The sequence below is a fragment of the Podarcis pityusensis genome, assembly GCF_964106645.2.
Source record: "Podarcis pityusensis genome assembly, chromosome: 2".
Lineage (NCBI taxonomy): Eukaryota > Metazoa > Chordata > Lepidosauria > Squamata > Lacertidae > Podarcis > Podarcis pityusensis.
This window is the reverse complement of record NC_138029.1, coordinates 25,019,511-25,042,057: the sequence shown is the minus strand read 5'-3', so window position 1 is coordinate 25,042,057 and position 22,547 is coordinate 25,019,511. Positions and strand designations below refer to the sequence as shown.

At 45.1% G+C, this 22,547-nt stretch overlaps 1 protein-coding gene and 1 long non-coding RNA gene across 2 annotated transcripts in view; both read left to right on the top strand.

Annotated features, from left to right (window-relative positions):
• The first annotated feature begins 287 nt into the window (after nt 1-287).
• LOC308471242 lies at nt 288-13,788 on the top strand. Its single transcript, XR_013982833.1, has 4 exons — nt 288-1,426; nt 3,248-3,287; nt 8,421-8,517; nt 12,251-13,788. It is a non-coding gene; the product is annotated as an uncharacterized lncRNA (long non-coding RNA).
• Nucleotides 13,789-14,497: 709 nt separating this feature from the next.
• Nucleotides 14,498-22,547, top strand: part of FAM20A (FAM20A golgi associated secretory pathway pseudokinase) — a 48,728-nt gene continuing 40,678 nt past the window's right edge. Inside the window, exon 1 of the mRNA XM_080994692.1 lies at nt 14,498-16,320. Coding sequence (XP_080850818.1) covers nt 15,968-16,320 — 353 coding nt within the window. The 5' untranslated portion in view covers nt 14,498-15,967. The remainder of the gene's footprint in view (nt 16,321-22,547) is intronic.

Below are 22,547 nucleotides of genomic sequence, written 5' to 3'. Positions count from 1 at the left end.
GGATCTTGCCACTTTATTTCATTTCTTATGAATACAATAATTTACGTCACAGTCCCAGTTTCCAGAAACTGAAGCTCAGATCAAGAGGAGTTAAAGACACACCAAGTAAGTGCTGGGAGGACAGACACGCCGTCAAATATCGCTTCTTCCCTGTTTAGTAGGCAGAACATCTTGCCACTCAATGTGGCTATGGGGGAAGATGGAATTGTCATTATCAATGCCGTCTGGTGGTCACTATTAATATTTTGCATGACCCAATGCAAGCCACAAAGTGGTTGTTGAACTGCATGGCATTGATTCAGAGAGATCAAAGTATTCCCCCTAATGCCCCAAGGGGTAGTTGTACTTTTAAGAAGCACCCAGGGAGAACAGCTCTTTTTGAACTAAGCAGTAGGCAAAAACATGCAACTTGTGATCTGCTCTCATAGGGACAAGTGAATGGGAAAGTGACTAGCCTTTCCCTCCAATTAAATTGTCTCATAACCTAATCATGATCACGACTGGGCTGGTAACTAATGGGTTGCTGTTTCTCTGAACTGGGCTGTGCCCACAACTGAGCATTGCCACAGAGAAACTCTCTGAAGAATGCTTACTCTAAGCATCTGGTTTTCTGAATAAAAGGGACGCTGTTGGCATTGTCTTGAGGTCATGACAAACTGGCACTGCATCGTAAACAGATACTTTGTCCCTGCCTCACCCCTTCCCTCCTCCACATTTCCTGAATGGATCACCCGGGGGGGGGGTTGGTAGCAGAGTCTGGAGGGGAAGTCTTATTGCTAAGCAGATTCTGCAGAATACATTTCCAAACTCTTTAGTAACTTAAGCTTTCTGTACTCAAAACAATCTATAGCAGAAGAAGGTGTCTTTTTTTATCAGTAAGAACAGAAGTTAGGGGTTTGTTTGTTTTTTAATTCAGGATGTGTACTACTTTTATAGATCTCCTGAGGATTTCAGCTGTTTGTTCAGATGACATAAAACAGAAGAGGAAATAAATGCAAAAGGTTTGCAGCAACGGATCCTGAAAGAGAGAGAGAGAGAGAGAGAGAAGCTGAGGGCTGAACCAAACCAGCACTGGCAATGCTCAGAAAATAGGGCCTTCTATTAGCTTTATACAAACAAAACAAAAAAAAATTCAGATTCTCCAGTTATCATCAGAGATATTGTTAAGATGTTTGCTGAGAAGCAAGGCTCACTCAGAGGACAAAATCAATACATAAAATGTTTGAATGCATTTCACAAATCTGTTGTTTAAAATGTTAAAAGCAGTTGCGGGGATGCAGTGGGAAACTGATCAAGACTGCACCACCAATGGGAGGGTTTTTTTAACCCTTTCTCCTCTGCCACAGTCTCAGTGAACATCTCCCCATCCAAAAAGCTTCTATTGAGCCCAGACAGAAAGCTTCCATTCATTTTAATTTTATTATATGTAAGTTATTTCATTATTTATTGGCTTTAAATTGTAAAATGTGGTAGTAAATTAAATCCCTACCCTCCCTGCTAATGGATATTGATGCCACTATCCTTCCTTCCTTCCTTCCTTCCTTCCTTCCTTCCTTCCTTCCTTCTGTTCAGTGTGGTGTAGTGGTTAAGAGCGGTAGTCTCGTAATCTGGGGAACCGGGTTTGAGTCTCCTCCTCCACATGCTGCTGCTGGGTGACCTTGGGCTAGTCACACTTCTCTGAAGTCTCTCAGCCCCACTCACCTCACAGAGTGTTTGTTGTGGGGGAGGAAGGGAAAGGAGAATGTTAGCCGCTTTGAGACTCCTTAAAGGGAGTGAAAGGCGGGATATCAAATCCAAACTCCTCTTCTTCTTCTTCTTCTTCTTCTTCTTCTTCTTGCTTGCTTGCTTGCTTTCCATCAAATTAACTTAAGCAATGCCAGAAGTGCCAACTTGGCCCCATGACCATGGGTGTCTGGGGCCGTGGGTGCCATGCAGTGTGCATGGCCCTAGCACCAAAATTTGTGGGTGTCCGGCCCCTTCATGGGGAATTTTGTGGGTGCTCAGGCACCCAGGGCCCCAGGGAGTTGGCACCTATGAGCAATGCTGGGTCCATTGCATTTTAATATTCATTCTCTCTCCATAATGATACATCTACAACAAAAGGTATCCACCAACCAGACTCTAGCTGTTCTGCAACAAGCTGTAAACTCTAATGAAGCTTAAACTTCAAAGGGAAACAAAATCTAACAGCACGTCGAAATGGCTATTTATAAAGAAAATAACAATCTCTGTCCCATTTCCAAGGGACCTGGCTGACCTGCACACACTGAAATCTCAATGCTACTGAATCAAGGCGATTCCTGGTGGTACCTGCTGAAAGACTCAGGAGGCTGCTGCCATAAGAATATCGATCATAGTAGTGTCTGTCAGTCATCCTTTACTATTGAAATTATTATTGACCCAGAAACTTGCTAATTCGCATCCACACACCCCTGTGTATTCCTAATTGTGGTGAAAGCGCTCCTCAGCTGTCAGCAGAGATTTGATAAGGCAACAAAACATTGTTTTCATGGAACGCTTTGCTGCAATTTTAATGAAATGAACCAAGAGCATCCCAAATAAGACGGGACAGGTGTCAGATATGCAAAGCAACACTGTACCTTTATGAGATGTGCAGAAAAGGGAATCCCAGCAGGCACAGCCATTCTTACCCCTGTGTGGCAAAATCCACTCACTGGCATTGACTTTAGGATCCGTGTTGATCTTTCAATCTAGTCACTCTGTGTGGGGGTGAGCTTTTTCCTTGCCACAGGAATATGGTGATTCCCAATCCCATACACCCTAGGGTACAATCAAGCTGAAAGCTGCTATCGTTCACCAGAGAGCCAAGCAGGTACTTGGACTGTCAAGTGGAAGACAGGGGAGGCTCGGCGCATGGGATTAGACCATTAGTCTGCGATGCTTTGCTAACCACTGTTTTGCGAAAGTAACACCACAGTTTCCAGCAGCCTTAAATCCAGACTCTGACTCATGAGGCCATCACAGCATTTGAGCAATAAATCATCTAGTAATTATGCCAATAACTGTTCCTGTTTGGTACACTAAGCAAAACAAATCCTTTGTTACGTTTTCTCAGCACTGTGGTGCAAAAATAACTTGCGGTCTATTCTTGACGTCTGTTCCTTTTCACATGCAATTCTTTCCATCTTCTCTGAATGCTACAACTGGGCATCATTTCTAGAGCACTTTCTGCTTGCCCTCACAACAACGTTCTGATAACGGGTCACTATCTTCTCTCATTTTACAGATGGCAAACAGAAGTGGAGAGACAAAATGACTTCATCACGGTAACTCAAGATGACAAAAGTAGCGCTTGAATCCAAGTCCCATATCCACCTCTGCCACTCCAGCTCCTGGACCTTCCTGGATCTAAATGTGGGATGCTTTTTAGAAAAAGCAAGGGGATGGTGGAAGCAAAGAGGGCTTTCATTCATTGCCCTCCCGGCTGCTGATTTCTCCCTCCAAGAATATCTGCACGGACTTCCTCTCCCTTATTTCCTTCTTTGGCATCCTAGCAGCAGGAAAGCCCACAAGAGGGACAAACAGAACAATCCTATATAGGTTTCCTGAGTAGTAAACAGAATTCAAAGGGCTGACTCCGGCATCAAGGTGCATAGGATCGCAGCATATTAATGCATCCACATGGTAGTTTTGGAAGGGGTTGAATTAATAATAATAATAATAATAATAATAATAATAATAATATTTATTTATACCCCGCCCACCTGGGTGGTTTTCCCCAGCCACTCTGGGCGGCTTCCAACAGACTATTAAAATACAATAGTCTATTAAACATTAAAAGCTTCCCTAAACAGCGCTGCCTTCAGATGTCTTCTAAAAGTCTGGTAGTTGTTTTTCTCTTTGACATCTGGTGGGAGAGCGTTCCACAGGGTGGGTGCCACTACCGAGAAGGCCCTCTGCCTGGTTCCCTGTAACATGGCTTCTTGCAGCGAGGGAACCACCAGAAGGCCCTCAGTGTCCTGGCAGAACGATGGGGGTAGAGACGCTCCGTCAGGTATACTGGACCGTGTGTTCGGAGGTACATATCCAACATGCTGGGCAGGATCAGTGTGGCAGTCTGTATTAAAAAATATGATCCCTTTACTTGTAATATGCATGAAGAGTTCAAAGTGGCTTGCATGTTTCCTAGGCAATCACCCATTTAGGCAGCTTACAAGGCCAGACTTGTCATAGGAAGTGCCACGGACACATTTACATACAAATATGTCTGTTGTTCAAAAGCCAATTCTTTTATTTTACCATTAAAATGCTAAGCCAAGTACATGAGAAGCTACTGTGCTCCAAGTTTTGATGCATCTTCCTCTGCAGATTTAAGTTGCTTTGGGAACCCATCTAAAATGTGTTCACACAAAGTTTGCAGGTGTTTATGTGACATCCATGGCTGATCAAGAGTCCATTATGATTTGTTGGTGAGGACATCAAATGGCATGATGCCAAGCAACTGTCATATCCCACATTTCCCAGAGCATCTTCCTATTACTTTCCTTACTGCAAAAAGTCTGGGGGGTTTTTTGGCAAGTAAAATCAAACAAGAGCACCAAATCCACTATAATTGTGCAAGATGAATTTGCCCATTTTGTGATTCAATGCCACCCACGAAATAGCAACAGTCTGGCAGCAGCCGTGATTTCTCTGAGACCAAGGGAATTTCCACTTCTGAATATTGCAAGCTAGAAGCTTCATGCAAGGGATTGGGGAGGGGGAATTATCCACAACACAATCAAGAGGAATGGGCGTCACATCTGTACTAAATCTGATTTCTTCCTCAGTTGCTAAGCACCTTGGTTATAGATGCAGTTGTGTTTTTGCTTCTAACGTCACATCTGGAGCCTGAGCCAGAGGTTTTGTTTCCTGAATTCTAATTACATACTTTTTAAAGGTCACCCAGAAGGAAGGATGGCAGAGGAGTCTTAACGTAACGCCAGGGATGAATTAGGGCACCATGAAACCTGAAAGATTGTCTCTGCAGTCCTAGACCAAAGAGGGGAGTTCTTCAAGGGTGCAGAATTTCAGCCAGACTCTCTGAAGGCATGTTGGGAATACGAAGGGAGTGGTAGGAAATATTATGACAGTGTATTAAACCTTGGCTGCACACACATCTGAATGAGAAAAGCAATGAAACGAGCAGCCAAAAACTCTGCATCCCAGACTCAGAAAAACAGTTCAGTGATTTAAAAACATTCAGTTGCATCTCAGGAATGCCTGCGAAAATGTACTCTGTTTCACAGCCCAGTACAAAGCTACCAACAACATCCACTTCTCCCCAGGATGAGAAGCAAACGGCTATCAAAATATCAGGGTCAGCAGTTCCATGGATCAGGATAACAAGTGGGATGGTCACTGTTAGAAGGCTGTCATGCTGCGCTGCCATTGTCATAATTACACCATGCTGGTGTCAATCATTGGGTGTGAATCCTTCACCAATGCCTTGGCAACTAACTAACTAACTAACTAAATCCCAGGGTTACTATCACTATCTGAGTTTCTCAGTGTCCTGGAACAACCCTACATCAAGGGATTGTGGGAAAATAAAATGGCAGCCAACCAATAGTGTTCGAATCTCTGCTGCTGGATAAGCCAGCTAGAGCTCACCAACAAGGGGGTACAGGCTGCCACAAGACACTTCACTCAAATATGAAGCTGCACAGGGTCTTGATTCCTCAGCAGCAGGTTTTAAGCATCTTTCTGCCTAAACCAAAGCCACTGTTCAGCCGTTCAACACCAGAGGCACTTCCTCTTTCTGTACTCAACTCACAAGGACACGGCAGTATATTCTGTGATGTAGGAGATGTTCAGAGATGAAGCGACTTGCATATTTGTCCAGCCACAGATTCTAACTTTCCCAGAAGTTATTCTCCCAACCATACAGCAGACTAACAATGGCTTGGCATGGAAACATGTCTGACAGGATTCCCTGAGAACACGGACTGCTTCCTACATTTTGAGAGATATCCAAAGTTAGTCATAATCATTTCAACTAACTGGTCTTGCTACCAGAAGCCCATGCAGTGCTGAGGTTCTTGTGCCAGCGCTCCGTGCTTTTCATTGGCTACCTGTTGTCAACTACTCTCCCTACCAAAATTCACCAGCATCCTTGCCAGACAAGCCCAGCTACTAGCTGGCCAATAATTAACTTCCTTTTCCTCTTGAGCAAATTTTGAGGGGGTCTGGGGGGCTACAGAAAAAAGGAGGGGAAAGTTCTGCTGCACAAGTGGAAGATTGTTGCACTAGCAAAAGGGCAGCACTGGAGACAACCCAGTCTAAATACAATAATTTGAAATAAAAATAATATAATTTCACTACAATAACACACGCACGCACGCACACGCTCTCTCTCTCTCTCTCACACACACACACAAAATTAATAGTTCATTTTACATACATCGAAATTTAAGTGAGCATAAAGATCAACAAAGTAAAATAATTTCACACCTAATCATAGCCCCAAAGCTGACAACATTAGGTATTCAGCCCCTTTCAGTGTGGGTTTCACTGACAATCACTCATAAGTGAACAACAGGCAGAGTGTTAATTCTGGCCTCTTTCTAAAACCTGATGAGGTCTGGCTCCAATTCAGCCTTGGTTTTACTCTTATCCATGCAAGTGCCAGGCAGGTAGGTATTCAAGATCAGGCATCAACCTGGCACCTAAAAGTACACACCTACCTGTAGATACTTACCTAGGACTGGGAGTAAGCTCCACTACACTCACTGGGGTTTTCTTCTGAATCAACATGTGTAGGATTCCTCTGAATGCATTCATCAGTAACTAATTGAAGCCAATCTCTGGTACACAGACAACTTTTTAAAAATGACCTGTGATATTTTGGCACCTCAGTCCTAAAGGTTCTAATTGTCTTGTTACACAAGCATAGAATAATGTTTTGCATATACCATCATAAGCTCCTCCTCCTGCCAATTTTGTAGGATTTAGGACTGGGTGAAAATTCAGTTTTTCTGTAGTGAATTATTCAACTGCCTGATAGTATACATCTGCATGTGTTCTTACCTAGTGCAGATTGTACAATATAATTTACATTCCTTTCTCGTTATTCACAGGCAAAACACATTGTTGGAATGTAATCTGCTCCCCATGTAGTCTGCAAAGTGTATATTGCGGAATAATCAAAGGGTTTTAGGCTTGTCTTTCTCTAAGCACACTAAACATCCCTCCAGCACCTTGTGACATGATCACAGTGGATACCTTATGAGATGTATAATCTGATACCATCTGTAGTGTTGGCATTTCCTCACATTAGCCAGAGAAATGAATACTGATCGGCACATGGAATGGGGCTAGTCTTTCACCTTAACAGGGAAAACCATACTGATGAAAATGTATTTGTATATTTAGCTAGACCTTTGACATATTAGACATTACAGGCATGCCTGCAGAGATTTCTGAGCAACAAAATAAATAAAAATAATATTACACATTCTTGTTTGTAAGGCGCGTCTCCACCCCCATCATTCTACCCGGACACTGAGGTCCAGCGCCAAGGGCCTTCTGGCGGTTCCCTCACTGTGAGAAGCCAAGTTACAGGGAACCAGGAAGAAGGCCTTCTTGGTGGTGGCGCCGGCCCTGTGGAATGCCCTCCCACCAGATGTCAAAGAGAACAACTACTACCAAACTTTTAGAAGACATCTGAAGGCAGCCCTGTTTAGGGAAGCTTTTAATGTTTGATGTATTACTGTATTTTAATATTTGGTTGGAAGCTGCCCAGAGTGGCTGGGGAAGCCCAGCCAGATGGGCGGGGTATAAATAAAAAATTGTTGTTGTTGTTGTTTTATTACACGACAAGGAACACAATTCAATGGGGTACTTCCCAGCACAAGCCTCAATAAAATGAACGAAATTGGCATAGAAGTACCATGTTCTTGTGTAGCTCGCATTCAGTTCAATGGGCCTTGCCCTGGAGACGTTCCCAGTCGAGTGTGTCCCGTACTCAGGGCCAGCCCTACCATTAGGCAGAAGGAGGCAGGTGCCTCAGGTGGCAGGTGCTGGAGGCCAGCAGTCTATCAACCATTACCCAAACTAATCTTTAATGCTGAGGATTTATGAATAATAAAAGCCTGGATATTTCCCCATGGAGTTAAAAAAGAAGACAGTACTGTGCAAAGAAAAGGCTCAAGAGTAGTCCTAACCACAGAATGGGAATCAGAGAAAATGACAATTTAATACAGAGCTAACCTCACCCTTTGGGTGGAGAGCTTTTTTGTAAAGTCTCTCATTTGCTGACAATGAGATAATAAATGCCTTCGATCCTAATGCTGTGGTTTCCTGCTATTGACTCATTTTACTGGGCTTCCACGATAGTCTCTCAGCTATCCTATGATAACTTGCTAAAACCTGCTGGCTAATCCTCTTTTTGAAAGCATCTCATTGTGCCTGAATCCTAGGCAACTGCAACCAGTTTTCTATTGCAAAACGCATGTAAAGGATGATAACTGAAAAGAGACCAGATCCTCTGGATGACATGCTTAGGACACTAAAAGGGTGAGGTCCAATTACACGTTCCAAATCTGGATTAATCAGTAAATTGGGGATAAAAGTTCCAGGTTGTGTTTCTTCCTGTGGTTTTACCAGAATTATCCCAGTGAAGGAAAAGGGATCAATCCAGGCACTTTGAACATTCCTTGAGGTCACCACTAAGCAGATGTGGGGACTTTAGCAACATTTCCAGCTTCTGGGTAAATGAAATACAGTAGCCTCTCCAGCTTCATAGCTGAAGCCCCTGTTCATCAGCTTGGTTGCGGTGGGTGGACAATGTTTGCATGCTCCCCGCCACCACATGAAACAAAACTCCCTGCACATTCAAAATTGGAGAGAAGGCTAGAAATTTCTCCTTAGCAATCTTTCCTCAGGACAATTTTAGACAGGGGAGCATGCAAACAAGTCAATCCCAAGGCAGCTGTCTGAAGTAGTACACGTCAGTATGATGCCCACTATGCTAGCCAGCTGATCATATGATGGGACGCGGGTGGCACTGTGGTCTAAACCACAGAGCCTAGGACTTGCCGATCAGAAGGTCGGCAGTTCAAGTCCCCGTGACGGGGTGAGCTCCTGTCACTCAGTCCCTGCTCCTGCCAACCTAGCAGTTCGAAAGCACGTCAAAGTGCAAGTAGATAAATAGGTACCGTTCCAGCGGGAAGGTAAACGGCATTTCCGTGTGCTGCTCTGGTTCGCCAGAAGCGGCTTAGACATGCTGGCCACATGACCCAGAAGCTGTACACCGGTCCCTTGGCCAGTAAAGCGAGATGAGCGCCGCAACCTCAGAGTTGTTCGCAACTGGACCTAACGGTCAGGGGTCCCTTTACCTTACCACTGCAGCGGGAAGGCAAACGGCATTTCCGTGTGCTCTGGTTTCCGTTATGGTGTTTCATTACACCAGAAGCAGTTTACTCATGCTGGCCACATGACCCGGAAAGCTGTCTGCAGACAAACGCCAGCTCCCTCGGCCTGAAAGCGAGATGAGCGCCACAACCCCATAGTCACCTTTGACTGGACTTAACCACCCAGGGGTCCTTTACCTTTTTACCTTTACTTTATGAGCTCAGCTCTCAGAACTACCAAGATTCTTATCCTTGTGGATTTCAATTATTGGGCAAAATCCTCTGTTTGGTTGGAATGCCACAGAGGGAAAATACTAACCGTACCATGAGATTCAGAACATTTGAATGCCTACAAGCACATTGCATCCTTCTGCTGACTTTTTGATTTTGTGACTGCTTCATTCTCAGTCCAAGCCCTTAAATCAGACCCTTCCTTTTGCTCGTGGTACAAAATACTTTTTAACATTCTACACGGTGCTCTCCAATGGCTAAGCCAAGTAAAAAAAGAGCTTTGCTTCATTTTATAGACCCATGCCATTGCTTCAGCCATTCTAAATGCAGAGCTCGTGTCCGTCAGTCTTCCAGATTTGATTTGGTTTCAACAGAGGAGTGGCGTCTGGTCATCAACATTAGTAGCCAGAGCATTTGTAATCTAGATGAAAGTTTCCCGCCCCCTCGGCCGCTCTGAATTCCTAGGTCAACTTTTAGATTACAAATGAATATATTCCTCTCCTAGGCTGTGTACACAAAAATGCAGCTAGGTTGTTCTTTTTCTCAACTCAGATCAAAGCTGTTGTAGTTGTTGTTGTTGCTGTTGTTGTTGTTTAGTCATTTAGTCATGTCCAACTCCTCGTGGCCCCATGGACCAGAGCACGCCAGGCACTCCTGTCTTCCACTGCCTCCCACAGTTTGGTCAAACTCACATTGGTAGCTTCTGTAACAATGTCCAACCATCTCGTCCTCTGTCGTCCCTTTCTCCTTGTGCCCTCCATCTTTCCCAACATCAGGGTCTTTTCCAGGGAGTCTTCTCTTCTCATGAGGTGGCCAAAGCATTGGAGCCTCAGCTTCAGGACCTGTCCTTCCAGTGAGCACTCAGGGCTGATTTCCTTCAGAATGGATCAGTTTGATCTTCTTGCAGTCCATGGGACTCTCAAGAGTCTCCTCCAGCACCATAATTCAAAAGCATCAATTCTTCGGCGATCAGCTTTCTTTATGGTCCAGCTCTCACTTCCATACATCACTACTGGGAAAACCATGGCTTTAACTATACGGACCTTTGTCGGCAATGTGGTGTCTCTGCTTTTTAAGATGCTGTCTAGGTTTGTCATTGCTTTTCTTCCAAGAAGCAGGCGTCTTTTAATTTCATGACTGCTGTCACCATCTGCAGTGATCATGGAACCCAAGAAAGTAAAATCTCTCACTGCCTCCATTTCTTCCCCTTCTATTTGCCAGGAAGTGATGGGACAAGTGGCCATGATCTTAGTTTTTTTGATGTTGAGCTTCAGACCATATTTTGCACTCTCCTCTTTCACAAAAGACTTTGATTGCAGATTCTATTCCAACATCCCATTTTAATTTGATATCCATTCTTTCTCCTCGTGCCTTAACTACATCATAGGTTAATTCCACCAACTACCTTTGAGAAGTTTAACTACAGCTTTAATTTCGCCACATCTTCCTAAGAGGAATTGGAACCACTTTTATTATTACTTTGAAGCATACCTCCGGTTGAAATGTAAACATTAAAACTTCTTGTTGCTGCTTTTAGATGGGTCAGACAAAACCGTTGACTTGGGTTAGGAATTTTCTTCAGCCAAGTAAGCTGTGAAAATTCATGAAAGGAACAGCTTCCTATACGTTTGGAAGAGTCCCAAGCAGACCTGGTGTTTTCAATAGGGCTTGTTCCCTAGTCAGTATGTTTACGATTGCAGCCAAAAGTTTAAGATTACTGTAAGATGCTGATCCCAGCATATCCCCAAAAGCAGCCAAAGTAAGGCTGTAAACAACAAACTCCAGGCAGGCATTCCCACTCATCTGATACTGCTGCTCTTGGCTGAACTGCTAAAATATTCTGTTACAGCCAGGTTGCTTAGAAATGCCAGAAGCTGAACATGTTCCTGGCAACTAGAAGGAGAAGAGGGAAAGGGAGGGTCATGCCACACCTTCTGCTGGTAATTTCAAGCATGCCCAAATTCTAGTTTATGGCGGATTTGGTATGCCTATAGGTATTTGTTTATGCAGCGTTTTCAGCATGATCATTAATAATGAGTTATTCATGTAAGAGTATTTTCTCCTAATGTGTTAATGCAATTAATATTGTTAGCACTTAAGCTATGGTAGCTAGCTACCAGCAAAAGTAATTTAATTCCATAGCCTGAGCTACTTTTCATAAATTGGTTGTAATGAAACTCATCACTGTTTAATTCCCATTACAGTCTTATTGATGTCTGACATGCTCCCTCTTAAGCCCCAATTTTCTTTTTCCAATGATGTACTGTTTCTCGATTGATTGTTTCGACGTTTCATTAATATATAATGCCTCAAGTGAAGAAATTGAAATAATGGTAATCTGTTCCCACTGTGCTCTAATGACATTTCGCTGCAGTTAAGCTAGTCGGTTTTTTTATTATTATTTAGAAGAAAACATTGATATCTAAGTTTGGACAATCTAATGCATTTGGGGGGATCATGCCCCAAATAACATTTCAATTAAAATCTCTTTGGGGTGGGCCCACAAAACTGCAGAAGGCACCAAAGAGCTTACTGTGAATGTATATAATGTTCGAACTTTTCAAAATGCCCCAAAGACTAGGATTATATTTAACATTCTCTAATTTACATATTTTTTAAAGTCTGTAATACATATTTTAATGGAATTTCGAAATATCTCTCTCCAGACTGCTTCCATCGATCATCCCCTCCTGAGACCTACTGTGACAAATGTGACTGACAAGAATGACAATACATTGTGATAGAATGAACAGCGAAACCTACCTCTATGGTAATCTTTTCCCCCCTTCCCTCTTTCAAATGGTGCATCTTGAAATTCTTGGATGCTTGGAAACAAATATCGAAAATTATTTGTTTGCTGAAATAAAGGCTCTGGCCAAATCATCTCAGCCTTACAGTCCTAACCTCCCCCCCCCCCCCCACAAAATAAGCAAAGATTTAAACAAGAACGTAGGGTGTGTTAAGATTCAGTGGTTTTGTTGCTGGTTACTAATCATGGCTGATTAGTAGTCGTGTTAATTTTTAGTTGACGTTTTCATTTTTTGTATGCGATTATTTCACTGTCATATGTTATGTAATTCCACCCTGGAATCATATATGATGGAGGGTGAACAATGTTAAAGAAGACATGGGTGATGATTATGTTAAACTGAATATATTTCAGCTAGTCAGGATATTTTTATTTATTACTTATTTAAATGGCAGCCTTTCCAAGCCCTCTTTGAATTCTTTCTTCAGCGGCAAAGAACTGACAGGCGGTTGGTTTGTTTTTTTACTCACAAAAATATTTTTGCTTGCACTTTAAATGTAATTTCTCCATCAGTCCTTTGTCTCCCTCTGTTCTGATCTGGCTCCCGAAATCTCTCCATTTAAGAAAAAAACCAAACCCCAGATAAAACAATAAAGTTGAGAAAAATTCACAACCATACTTTTAAAACATACAAAAGTTTTAAATAGTAAGGCAGAGTACAATTTTGTTCTACCACTCAACTCTAGCTTACTTTACTCTGGGTTAGGAGCGGGGGGGGGGGGGGGAGGAGCAAATATGCTTTGCCCATTGTTAGTAACATGGTTATATATACCTGACGACGCCCACATATAGCTTCTGTTAGGTTACCTAAGAAAATGGAAATAGCTCAGAGAAGGGGAAGGGTGTGGGAAACAGTTCTCCTGAGGAATGAAGACAGGAAATGAATTTTAAAGTGGCTCGTGCAAGTGCTGCTTTTTGCAGGACAAAAAATAAAAATAAAAATCCAGAATCTGGAGGCAGAATATAGGCAGATGCCTTGTACCATGGTGGAAGAGCTGGTGCAGTCTCCTCTGGCTGTCAGGGTCTCAGGAAGAGAGTTAAATGTTGGCATCATGTACTACAATGTGGCACATTTGGATTTCTGAGTGAGTGGTGTGGGCGTCATCTCGTCTTGCCACTTCTCTCTCCCCCCGCCCATTTATTTTATTTAATAAAAGATGCATTCTTTGCAGAAGTGTCTAAATGACTAGCATCCCCCTCCCTCAAGAGGCAGAAAGAAAGGGTGTGTGCACACGCTTCGGTTTTTGAAGGGATTTGAGCAATAAACAGCCTCAGTCCAGTATACCTGAAGGAGCATCTCTACCTCCATCGTTCTGCCCGGACACTGAGGTCCAGCGCTGAGGGCCTTCTGGTGGTTCCTTCGCTGCGAGAAGCCAAGTTACAGGGAACCAGGCAGAGGGCCTTCTCGGTAGTGGCACCCGCCCGTGGAACGCCCCCCCACCAGATGTCAAAGAGAAAAATAACTACCAAACTTTTAGAAGACATCTGAAGGCAGCCCTGTTTAGGGAAGCTTTTAATGTTTAATAGGTTATTGTATTTTAGTGTTTTGTTGGAAGCCGCCCAGAGTAGCTGTGGAGACCCAGCCAGATGTATAAATAAATTATTATTATTATTATTATTATTATTATTATTATTATTCCTATCCAGAAGCGTTATCTTGAGCCTTGAAAAGCACATAGAACCGAGTGTCACTCATTCAACTTCCTCCTTCCGTTTTATGCGCTGTCCTCTTCGCCACCTCATGTCCATGTGGGCAGGGAGTGAGCGGGATCAGAAGCTTTATGGGTGCCAGAGGCACCCTTCTGCCCATGGGCACCCTGTTGGCAGCCCTTGCGCTATTTGGAGAGAGAGAAAATGGCGATGCCGGAGACTGGACCATCAAGCTTCCCCAAATAAGTGCTTAAACCATAGGTTAGGCAAACTAAGGCCCGGGGACCGGATGCAGCCCAATCACCTTCTAAATCCGGCCCGCGGATGGTCCAGGAATCAGCATGTTTTTACATGAGTAGAATGTGCCCTTTTATTTAAAATGCATCTCTGTGTTATTTGTGGAGCATAGGAATTCGTTCATTTTTTTAAAAAAATCAAAATATAGTCCAGCCCCCCCCCCCCCAAGGTCTGAGGGACAGTGGACCGGCCCCCTGCTGAAAAAGTTTGCTGACCCCTGGCTTAAACGTACGAATATTTGTTTACATGTAAGAGGGAGTATGCAAGGAAAATGCTGGTGAAAACAATGGGTTCTTCAGCCCTATTTCACTGTGCGGTCAGCTAGCCCTCAACACCATTTTGGTGTTGTTTAAGCCAGTTGCAAGAACTTAACCTGAACCACTTGTTAAGAAGGTGCTTCTCTCTGGCGGCACCATCTTAACTTTCCTGAAGCTGTGAAGCAATTCCGCTGATGGGTGGACCGCTTGCCTTTATAACCCAGATTTCCTCCAGGAAATTCAACATGGCATACACGCTTCTCTCCCTTTCCATATTTTCCTCACAACAACCCTGTGAGGAAGGTGTGGCTGACAGTCAGCTTCAGGGCCAAGTGAGGATTTGAACCTCCCAGGTCCTAGTTTCACACTCTACCCACTAGGCTGTACTGTCCCCTAGTTATTGATAAGTGTATGCCGTTGCTCATCCCATGCCAATGGGAAGGCTTACAAAGCCACGGGCAATAGCTGACCCGAACTTCTAAGAGGGATGTGCACGTGGGAGAAAAATCTTGTGTACCATCATGAGGACTAGGAGCTCGCTTGTTTTTTGGGGAAGAGCTATTGGGCATCGCCAAACGTGCGAGCGTGAGGAGGTGGCTGGGGAGGCAGGACTACACCTTCCGCCAGCCGTCGACGACGCCAGATCATTTCTGGCCACCCCGCAGGAATGTCCTCGCGTGTGGCTCCCTTCTCCGAAGGTGGATAAGCCTCTCTCTCCGCCGAGGGGCTGGGCGCTGCTGCTGCTGCTGTTTCAGCAGCCGAGAGCTTTCCTTCCCCCCGATGGATGCCGAACGCGCCACTTCTGCTCCGTGCCCAGAAACTGTCTCAGGCTTGCCCAGGACATTTCGGCGGCGCTTCGGAGCTGGCGAAGAATGCATGGAGGCAGCAGCGCAAGGCTGCGTCCGGATGGGGATCTGCTGGCCTCTCCGGAGCAGCTGCTGCTGCTTCTGAGCTAACCTCTCCCTGGGCAGGAGGAGGAGGAGGAAGAAGAAGAGGGGTAGGTCAGGTTAGTGGTGCCTGCTCCCCTCCCTCTCCTTCCCCTCCCCGAGCAAGATCCATCCTCCCCGAGGCTGCGCTGCGCTGCCTGCCTCTTTGGGCAGGGCAGATCTGGAGAGGCGCTTTGGCGAGGGCGCAGCCTCGCCGCTTTCCTGGAGAAGAGGGACCCTTGCGCTCTCCCCACCGCCTCACCTGCGCCTGCAGCTGCCGCGGGGCAGAGGCCTGGCTCCGGATCCAGGCTCCCCTGAGGCCACACACACACACACGCCCCTCGGGACTCGTCTCCAGGAAGCCCCTCGGCGCACCCGGAGAGGCGCCAAGGGGGTGCCACCACCCACGTCTCCAGGGCGCAGCGATCCGCCGCCGGGCTGGCCATGCTGGGGCTCCGGCGCGACCGGCTCCTCATCCTGCTGCTGCTGGGGGCGCTGCTGAGCGCCGATCTCTACTTCCACCTCTGGCCTCAAGTGCGCCGCCGCCTGGCCCGCGCCGGAGCGCACGGGCCGGGCTGCTCCTGCCCCGCTGAAGAAGCCGCCGCCGCCGCCTGGCCCCCTAGCACCGAGCCCTGGACGCGGCTGCCGGAGCAGCGCAGCACCCAGACGGCCGGCTCCAAGCTGCGGAGGCTCTTCTCGCACCCGCTCTACAGCGCCCCCGAGGGGCCGGCCGAGAAGCTGCTCAGCGGGCAGGAGGCGCTGCGCTACTACCGACGCAAAGTGGCCCGCTGGAACAGGTGCGTAACCTGTTCCCCGGGCTGGACGGGGAGCAGACCTCCGGGGGGAGAGCGGGGTGGGGTGGGGGGCTTCGCCGGCTTCCCCGGGCGGGGAGACCCCGCCGCCGCCGCCACGGATCCTCCCCCCGTTAGCATCGCCTTTCTTTTTCTACCAGTGCCCGGAACTCCTAAGCAGTGCGTGTTAATTTCGACCATAAGGACTAGTAACTTGCTGGTGTTGTTCAAAAGGGAAATGGCAAGGTCCTTCTCCCAGCCGGGGGTGGGTGAGGGGAATAAGAGTTCGTTGCAATGTCAGTTCCGGAAGATTGGATTTTTTAACTTGGTTCTACTATTTGAGAGTAACATGTGCAACTTCTGGCTACAGAGAAGTGGCCTTCTTGAGCGCAGACCAGAAACTCCAATGGGCAAGAAGAGTTGCTGCTTCTCCACTGGCTCTGTGTCTTCTAAATCCCACTGAACTCAGTGAAGGCATGCATTGGATCCAAGTCTGTATGTTTCCATCCTTCCGCTTTAGCCCTTCGCCTCTTTATTCTGGGTGAAATTGCTTTATTGGCCTGCATAGCCCAACCCTGCTTTTTTAAAAAAAGAAAAAGAAAAGTTTCAGGCATAAAGGTCCACTATGTCAGTCTTGAAGCCCGATAACCTTTTCAGCTGATCCTCCTTATCTCCAGGCTGTGTAATGCTTCACCTGCTGATTTCTGCAGACTGTGTTGCTGTTAAAGATGTAGGGACAAGACAGATTGGCCTTTTTCTCATCAGTTGCCAACCTTACCACCACACACACAAATAAATAAATAAATAAATAAATAAATAAAAGACAGAGAAAGAATGCTAAGATTTGCTCTCCTGAATGCAACCTAGGTAAAGGGACTCCTGACCGTTACGTCCAGTCATGGATGACTCTGGGGTTGCAGCGCTCATCTAGCTTTACTGGCCGAGGGAGCCGATGTACAGCTTCCGGGTGATGTGGCCAGCATGACTAAGCCGCTTCTGGCGAACCAGAGCAGCGCACGGAAATGCCGTTTACCTTCCCACCGGAGCGGTACCTATTTATCTACTTGCACTGGTGTGCTTTCGAACTGCTAGGTTGGCAGGAGGAATGCAACCTAGGCTGTGTTAAACACCATACATTTAAAGCGTATTTCCCACCACTATCACCAAAGAATCCTGGGAGCTGCAGTTTGTGAAGGGTGCTGAGAATGATAGTTTGGGGGCAAACTACAGTTCCCGAGAATTCTTGGGGGATATGCTTCAAATGTATGGTGTGTACACAGCCTAGGGCTCAATGCAGATGCCAGGGTTCCCTGACCTTACAGCTGGACATTCTTGTATCTCATGCTCTTGGGGGGATGAGACTGCAACTTGCTGCTTGCTGGAGTAAGCCCCACTGAACAGCAACTGCGACTTTCTGAGCAGATATGTGCAAGAGGATTGCACATTGTGATTCTCGCCCATCAGGTGGGAGGTTGCTTATCCTTCTCCCTGGCTGCTGGAAGAAATAATATGTGGCACTGAGTATGTTCACCAAACAGGCAAGGCCCCTCCGTAAGTTAAGCAAGGCTCGGTTCCTGAGGTAAAGAGGTTGTTTGTCTGGGTTGCGATGAGGATCTTAGTCACTACTGGAGTAGATCAAAACCAGTAGCTCAGGGCCAAGGCCCCACTTGCTGGAATATTTTGGGGTGATCAGAATTGCAAGAGGAGAAAGCTGCTTTTAAAACTGGACAGCACAGAATGTTCCATGATTCTAAGCAGAACATCTGTCCTCCGGCGTAGAGCAAGTTTGGTAACATGATCTTTTAAAATGTGACAATTTCTCCTTTAACTCCTTGCAAGAGGTTATGACAGAGCCAATGTGTTCAACAACTACATACATTGGTAGGATTTACAGAAAACTTGTAAAAAATCTGAACTATGTATTGACGAAGGATTTATAAAAATAGAGCTGTGATAGAGATACAGAAGGGGAAATCGTTACATTGAGATCCACAATTGGGAGGGGGGAGGGAAGTCAGAAGGGATTATATGTTTATGTATTTAATTCATTTGTTTATGCAAAATGGAAAATGCAAAAATTAAAAAATTATATATATAAAAGAAGAGCCAAAATGTGTTCATTAGCATGAAGTGTAGTTAAGAAATAAGCACTAAAGGGAGAAGGAAATGGGGGTGCAGTCCTATCTGAGGGAACCTGGATCCTTGCTCATTGCAAATAATTTGCACCTCCACTCAGCTATGGCTCTTCCAATCAAATTAATTCATCGGACGCCGCAGCTGTAATATTTGTTAGCTCTTTGTTTATTTGATTACAGCTGATTATCGAGGGTAAGCCACAGTTTGAAGTTTGTTTTATGTGAATTCTCCCTTCCTCAAATACAGTGGTACCTCAGGTTACATACGCTTCAGGTTACATATGCTTCAGGTTACAGACTCCGCTAACCCAGAAATAGTACCTCGGGTTAAGAACTTTGCTTCAGGATGAGAACAGAAATCGCACAGTGGCGGTGCGGCAGCAGCAAGAGGCCCCATTAGCTAAAGTGGTGCTTCAGATTAAGAGCAGTTTCCGGTTAAGAACGGACCTGCGGAATGAATTAAGTACATAACCCGAGGTACCACTGTATTTCATGCAGTACTTGACCAGGAGCATTGGCAGAGGAAGAGGAGTGCGGGGGGAGCGCACCGCCCCCGGCAGTGTGATCCCAGTGGGGTGCCATCATGGCTCCCCCCCCACCAGCACTGGGCGCCACGCCCCCACAGGCGACGTGCCCCCAGGACATGCACCAGCCCCACCCCCACCTGCTCTCGCCCCCCAGTGCCGGAGCATGAAGCTCCACCACTGACCAGGAGATCACAGTTCATAAACTAAATGTCAGAACCTAATTGGAGCTCACGGGATCCAGGCCCATGGCCCATCTAGGCCCCAGCATCCTATTCCCACAGTGGCCAACCAGAAGCCTGTGGGGAAATGCACAAGCCAGACCTGAACGCAACATAAATTTCTCTTCCTGGATTTTAGCAACTGATTTTCAGAAGCATTACAAGCTCCGATGGTGGAGGCAGAGTATAACCCCCATGCCTTGCAGCCATTGGTAGCCATCCCCTCCGGGAATTTGTCCAGTCCTCTTTTAAGAGAGCCAGTGTGGTGTAGCGGTTAAGAGCAGTAGTCTCGTAATCTGGGGAACCGGGTTCGTGTCTCTGCTCCTCCACATGCAGCTGCTGGGTGACCTTGGGCCAGTCACACTTCTTTGAAGTCTCTCAGCCCCACTCACCTCACAGAGTGTTTGTTGTGGGGGAAGAAGGGAAAGGAGAATGTTAGCTGCTTTGAGACTCCTTCAGGTAGTGATAAAGCGGGATATCAAATCCAAACTCTTCTTCTTCTTCTTCAAGCCATCCAAGTTGATGGCCATCACTGTGAATTCCATAATTTTCAGCTTCATTAGATATCCTTGAGTTCTAGTGTTATGCAAGAGGGAGAAGAACTTTTCCCTATCCATTCTCTCTCCATGCTTCCCACAAATTCTTCCCTTATCCCAGATTTCATGCAGTATTTGATCACGGTTCATAAACTAAGGGGGAGAAACAGCTTTTTTTTTTTTTAACATCACAGTCTTATTCACTGTTACTGGGAAGTAAGGCATGCTGATTGTTTTGGCACGTATGGAAAGGTAAAGCTGCTGAAAAATGCAGCCTTAGTTTTTTAAAATGCACACTGTACAAAAAAATAATTGGGGAGTGCGTTTAGCAACCGTGCCCTTTCTAAATGCTGCGATTGAGCTTTGTTTAGTCTTTAAACTTATAACAGGGTCACTTCTATCCTGCAGGAAAAAGTTGAGCTGAAAGCCTTGGCGCCGGAGCCAAAAATCTTTATCACAAACCTGCCACCGTGTCTATTTTGTGCTTAGTCCCTAATCGGTGCAGCTTACGTGTCACCAGAAAAGGAAAACAAAGTAATAATGTAAGAACAAGAACTGGTCTGAGCTCGAAGGAGCATAATAAGAGTGTGTGACCTTGCTTTAGTTCAATGGGACAACTGTACTTCTCTTTGAACCACTGAGACGTGACTATAGAGATAAATAAGCCTGTCACCTTAGATCAAAAGCAAGCATGATGCAAGCACAGCTCTTTGGTCTCTTGAAACTTTTGCAAATAACAGCGGCGGTGATGGTGGGAGAGAAATATGTTTTTTTCCTAATGGTGCAAATAGCAGCTTGGGGGTATGTGAAAGATTTTAATGTGGAGAATGGGGGCGAAGACAGTCGTCGTCTTCTTCTTCTTCTTCTTCTTCTTCTTCTTCTTCTTCTTCTTCTTTGATGATCACTTGTAGCCAAGTAAGACTGTCTTCCATAAACACGGTTTTAACAGTGTAAGTGACTGTGGAGGCCAATTCTGGATCCACACGTCCTTCCACAGTGGGGACATTGGTTTCCAGGCGGGAGTTGATCACGGTGTGGATTTGCCAAGCGTGCCTTCCTCTTATTTATTTATTTTTTAAATAATTTTTATTAAATGGTTTTATGTTACAAAAAACAATACAGCCATACTACCACTAAATATAATTAAAAAATAAAAATTACATCCATCGATATTTAGTTTGTTATTTACCATCTTATTTCCTCCCAAACATTGCATACAACAACACACATGTGTGCAGACACCCACACACCCGCACAGAAAATGATAATAATGAAAGTAAATATTTTTTCCCCTTGTATCTTCCCAAATCTTTTCTTCAACTTTGACTTCCTGTCAAGTCCCTTTGCATATGTTTTATCTTATATTTGAATGTACACAAAACAATAAACCCTTGCATCCTGACCTGGGGTGGTGTTACTCAGAGTAGACCCATTGCAATGAAAGAACCTGACTTAGTCACTTAGTGGGTATTCCCTGAGTAAAACATAATTCAGTATTGCCCCGGCCAGTTAGCAACACTATTCTGAATGCATGCATGCACCTGTTTTTCTCTGTTTGTACTGCTGTCCTGAGAATTCTCAAGCAGGAACCACTGTGCTCAGTCACTCCCACACTGGGATGCCATCAGGAATGCTTCTTGTCACTTGTGTGCAAGACCTTTCTGCCCGCTCAGCTCCCATCACCACCTGCCACCCATTTGCCTCTCCTACCAGCAGGCAGGCCAGCCACCTGCCCCACTGGAAAATGGCATTGAAAGCCAGGAGGCAAGCTGGGAAATGAGGACAGTGCCCAGCTGGGGGACAAATAGCTGCTTAGGGAGGGAAAGAGGGAGGCACCAACTTGCAGAAAATATTGGGGGTGGCTGGATCCCCTAACTATTTTATGGGGGGAGCTGAAGAAATCAGGGCCCCACAAAATTGGCACCTATGCACTGAAACTGCCTTGCCCAGTCTGGTTGATGGCATTTTTGGGGAGGTTGATTTTGAGGGTGGGGGGAAATATGATTTCATTTGTTCTCCTTGATCTCTCAGCGGCTTTTAATACTGTTGCCCATGGCATCCTTCTGGAGGGTCTCAGGCAGGTGGGGGATTGGAGGCACTCTCTGACCGTGAATCTGCTCCTACTTTTGGGGCCATTTCCGGAAAGTAGTTATGGGTGGCTGCCGCATAGCACCATGGGAGATGTCCTGGGTGTCCTGCATCTTGTCCCCTGTACTGTTTAACATCTTAGGGTGAAGGGGCAAGTAATTAATATTTTTTATTATTATTTTATTTATATTTATATTGTTTTATTGTTATTATTCTAATTTATTTATTTTTCAGATTAAAGTTTTACAATCACGTATCCAACATACAACATAAAAACAAGATTCCAAAGAATCTCCTCCCCTTTGTGGGTCCTATTGTTAATCATTTCCTCCTGCATCTTTTACGATAATCCAAACCTTCCTTTTCTTTTCCCCACTTAATTTATTTATTATTAATGTTGCAATACATATATGAAATCTTTACATATTGATACATATACATTATGTTCATAAATTGACATTTTCACATTTCATTATGTACCAACATTTACCCATTTCTTATTTCTTGCCCTGTGTCTTCCCTCCACCCATACGTGACTTCCTTGTTATTATTTTGGAACTTTATTATTGAGATTGTAATTTTGTATCTTAATAATTAAACATTCAATCTTATATATCTGCTTAGTTTAACTTAACTTAACTTAACTTAACTTAACTTAACTTTGTGAAATCAGTCTATCCAAACCTTTTACATCTTTTACATAATCCAAACCTTTTACATCTCCATTAT